At 42.2% G+C, this 3960-nt stretch overlaps 1 protein-coding gene across 1 annotated transcript; it reads left to right on the plus strand.

Annotated features, from left to right (window-relative positions):
* The first annotated feature begins 2593 nt into the window (after positions 1 to 2593).
* On the plus strand, positions 2594 to 3733 carry LOC106566483 (olfactory receptor 2G3). The gene has a single exon (XM_014134555.2). It carries the CDS (start codon positions 2594 to 2596, stop codon positions 3731 to 3733), a length of 1140 nt encoding a protein of 379 aa, XP_013990030.2.
* The last annotated feature ends 227 nt before the right edge of the window (positions 3734 to 3960 follow it).

Consider the following 3960-nt stretch of genomic DNA (forward strand, 5'->3'; position numbering starts at 1 on the left):
CAGGGTCAGTTCAATATCACACTATATACAGGGTCAGTTCAATACCACACTATATAAAGGGTCAGTTCAATACCACACTATATACAGGGTCAGTTCAATACCACACTATATACAGGGTCAGTTCAATACCATACTATATACAGGGTCAGTTCAATATCATACTATATACAGGGTCAGTTCAATACCACACTATATACAGGGTCAGTTCAATACCATACTATATACAGGGTCAGTTCAATATCACACTATATAAAGGGTCAGTTCAATACCACACTATATACAGGGTCAGTTCAATATCACACTATATACAGGGTTAGTTCAATACCATACTATATACAGGGTCAGTTCAATACCACACTATTTACAGGGTCAGTTAATACCATACTATATACAGGGTCAGTTCAATACCATACTATATACAGGGTCAGTTCAATATCATACTATATACAGGGTCAGTTCAATATCACACTATATACAGGGTCAGTTCAATACCATGCTATATACAGGGTCAGTTCAATACCATACTATATACAGGGTCAGTTCAATACCATACTATATACAGGGTCAGTTCAATACCACACTATTTACAGGGTCAGTTCAATACCATACTATATACAGGGTCAGTTCAATACCACACTATTTACAGGGTCAGTTCAATAGCATACTATATATAGGGTCAGTTCAATACCACACTATATACAGGGTCAGTTCAATATCACACTATATACAGGGTCAGTTCAATACCATACTATATACAGGGTCAGTTCAATACCATACTATATACAGGGTCAGTTCAATACCATACTATATACAGGGTCAGTTCAATATCACACTATATACAGGGTCAGTTCAATACCATACTATATACAGGGTCAGTTCAATATCACACTATATACAGGGTCAGTTAATACCATACTATATACAGGGTCAGTTCATTACCATACTATATACAGGGTCAGTTCAATACCACACTATATACAGGGTCAGTTAATACCATACTATATACAGGGTCAGTTCAATATCACACTATATACAGGGTCAGTTCAATACCATACTATATACAGGGTCAGTTCAATACCACACTATATACAGGGTCAGTTCAATACCATACTATATACAGGGTCAGTTCAATACCACACTATTTACAGGGTCAGTTCAATAGCATACTATATACAGGGTCAGTTCAATACCACACTATATACAGGGTCAGTTCAATAGCACACTATATACAGGGTCAGTTCAATACCATACTATATACAGGGTCAGTTAATACTAACCCCCCCCCCCTTAAAAGATTTAGATGCACTATTGTAAAGTGGTTGTTCCACTGGATATCATAAGGTGAATGCACCAATTTGTAAGTCGCTCTGGATAAGAGCGTCTGCTAAATGACTTAAATGTAATGTAATGTAATACCACAGATGTGAGTGACAGTGTAACGATCGTCTGAAAGAGGGGAGCAAGATGCAGCGTGGTAAGTGGTCATAATTTATTATAAATGACGAAACACTTAAACAAAGAAACAAAAACGAAAGCCAACAGTTCTGTCAGGTGAAAAACACAAGACAGAAAACAAATACCCATAAAACCCCAAAAGAAAACAGGCTGCCAAAGTATGGCTCCCAATCAGCAACAACGATGTACAGCTGTCCCTGATTGAGAGCCATACCAGGCCAAAACAAAGAAATACAAAAACATAGAAAAAAGGACATAGAATGCCCACCCAAATCACACCCTGACCAAACCTAAATAGAGACATAAAAAGGCTCTCTCAGGTCAGGGCGTGACAGACAGGTGATTTAGGATACTCAATCTTCTATTTATAACCAAATATATTAAATATAATTAAGTCATTATTAAAGGAACTGTTCAGTGAAAATCTCATATTCTGTTAACTCATATCCAAATAGTGTTGTTGACTCATCGTTTACTCACATTTGTGGCCAAAGCATACATTTGAGAAAAAACACTTAAAAAAACACCTCAAACTTCTATCTCGAATAGACCATTTAAAAAATGCTTGCTATTTCCTCATAGAGGATGACGTCATCCTCTCGCCAATCAGAGGTCTACTCGCATTCATATTTTAATGACCGATATACTCCCACACCATTCTGTTATTGGGGCAAGCCTTCACCATTCCAACACAGAAAATCTGCTTTTTAACATACTTAATTACCATTTATTGGAAGGAAAACTATTTAACACAATTACATTAAATATATATTTTTTTATATAGAAAACTAGTCGACAATGACAATGTCAATTACAAGGATGATGAAGGTGAGGAAGATGAAGGTGATGATGACTATTTGGCTATTTTTACTGTCATTATTTATTGTCATACCAACAAATATAAATGAATAACCAAAATAAAGTGTACATAAAATATACATTTAAACATGTAGTGACTGTAAGCAAATTTAGCAACAGATAACATGAAAGTCTGCAACCACTGATTCAACAAGTGGATTTTTTCGTACCACAGTGTGTAACACAGTCTCAGCACCCTTCTAGAGCGAGAGAGAGCGAGAGAGAGCGAGAGGGAGCGAGAGAGAGTATAAAAGTGTAAAGCCATGCGCTCGGCTCGACCATGGCTCATAAGTTCATCATGAATTCCACTCAGGTGTTAAACCGCACGGGTCCATGCGTTGCTCATACTTTTGAGAACGGAACGGAAGAAGACAACCGCAACTTCGACCTCGGAGGCTGCCTCTTTTTGTTCATAATGCCATTTGATGCAGTAGTGAATGTGCTGGTTTTTGTGTTCTTGATGCTCACAATCCTCTCTTTGGCTGTGAACGGATTCACTTTGCTGGGACTGGGACACTCGGAGGACCTGTCTTGGGAGCCACGCTACGCCCTGTTGAAGAACTTGATTCTGAGTGACATGGTGCAAACCATCAATTTGGGCCCCTTCGTGACCCACTGCTTACTGCAGAGAAGCACAATGAACTTTAACACCTTGTGCCTCCTCCAGTATTTCACCGGCAGCGTCTGCATCTTCATCACCCTCATCACCATCACCTTCATGGCCATTGAACGTTACCTGTATGTGTGCCATGCCATCCATTACCTGTCCATCCTCACCCCACTGCGCCTGCGCCTCACCGTCGGCCTCACCTGGGTCTTGTCCATCAGCATTGGCTGCATTAACTTCACCCTACTACATCAGGGGGAAGGGGAGTATGGCAGAGCAACCTCTGGACTCATATGTGAGCCTGACACCGTGGAACGCCACATGGGTTTCCCCAGGGCAGCGGCTATCACCCGCAAGCTGGTGGGCTTCATCTTCACCCTGCTCTGCCTCCTCAGCTACTTCTTTGCCTATGTACGGATGTACCAGGACGCCCGCAACGCTGTGGTGCCCTTCAACACGGTGAACACTCGGGCACGCAACACTGTGCTCTTCTACTGTGGAATGGTGTTCCTGCAGCTACTCCCTATGTTCCTCAAGATCACCTCAGATGCTCTGTGGGAGCTGGAGGGCACAGGGGCCATGATGACTGCCCTCTCCGGGGCTGGGACCTCGCTGTCAGCTGGAACTCTGCACATCTCCCTCCTGATCCTCATCATGGTGCCTCCCTGCATCAACCCACTTATATTTGGCATTCGCAATTGGGAGGTACGTCAGGCGCTGTTCAGACTCTTCCGGTGGAAGGGCGAACACCCTGAGCTGGAGCTGGAGAGGACGTGGGTGAGGTCACAGCACAGGGCAGGTGTGTTGGAATGAGGCAGAGGAGAGGTGGGAGAGATGTCTCCCAGAAATGGCAGCTGAGAAGAGGGATGATGAGATGCATTCAATTTGGAATGAGACAGACACAGAAACTTGGGAAGGGAATTTACAGTAAGGACCAAACTACAGTAACGACCAAAGTACAGTGAGGACCAAAGTACAGTGAGGACCAAAGTACAGTGAGGACCAAAGTACAGTGAGGACCAAAGTACAGTATGGACCAT

Source organism: Salmo salar, chromosome ssa13 (genome assembly GCF_905237065.1).
Source record: "Salmo salar chromosome ssa13, Ssal_v3.1, whole genome shotgun sequence".
NCBI classification, from domain to species: Eukaryota; Metazoa; Chordata; class Actinopteri; order Salmoniformes; family Salmonidae; genus Salmo; species Salmo salar.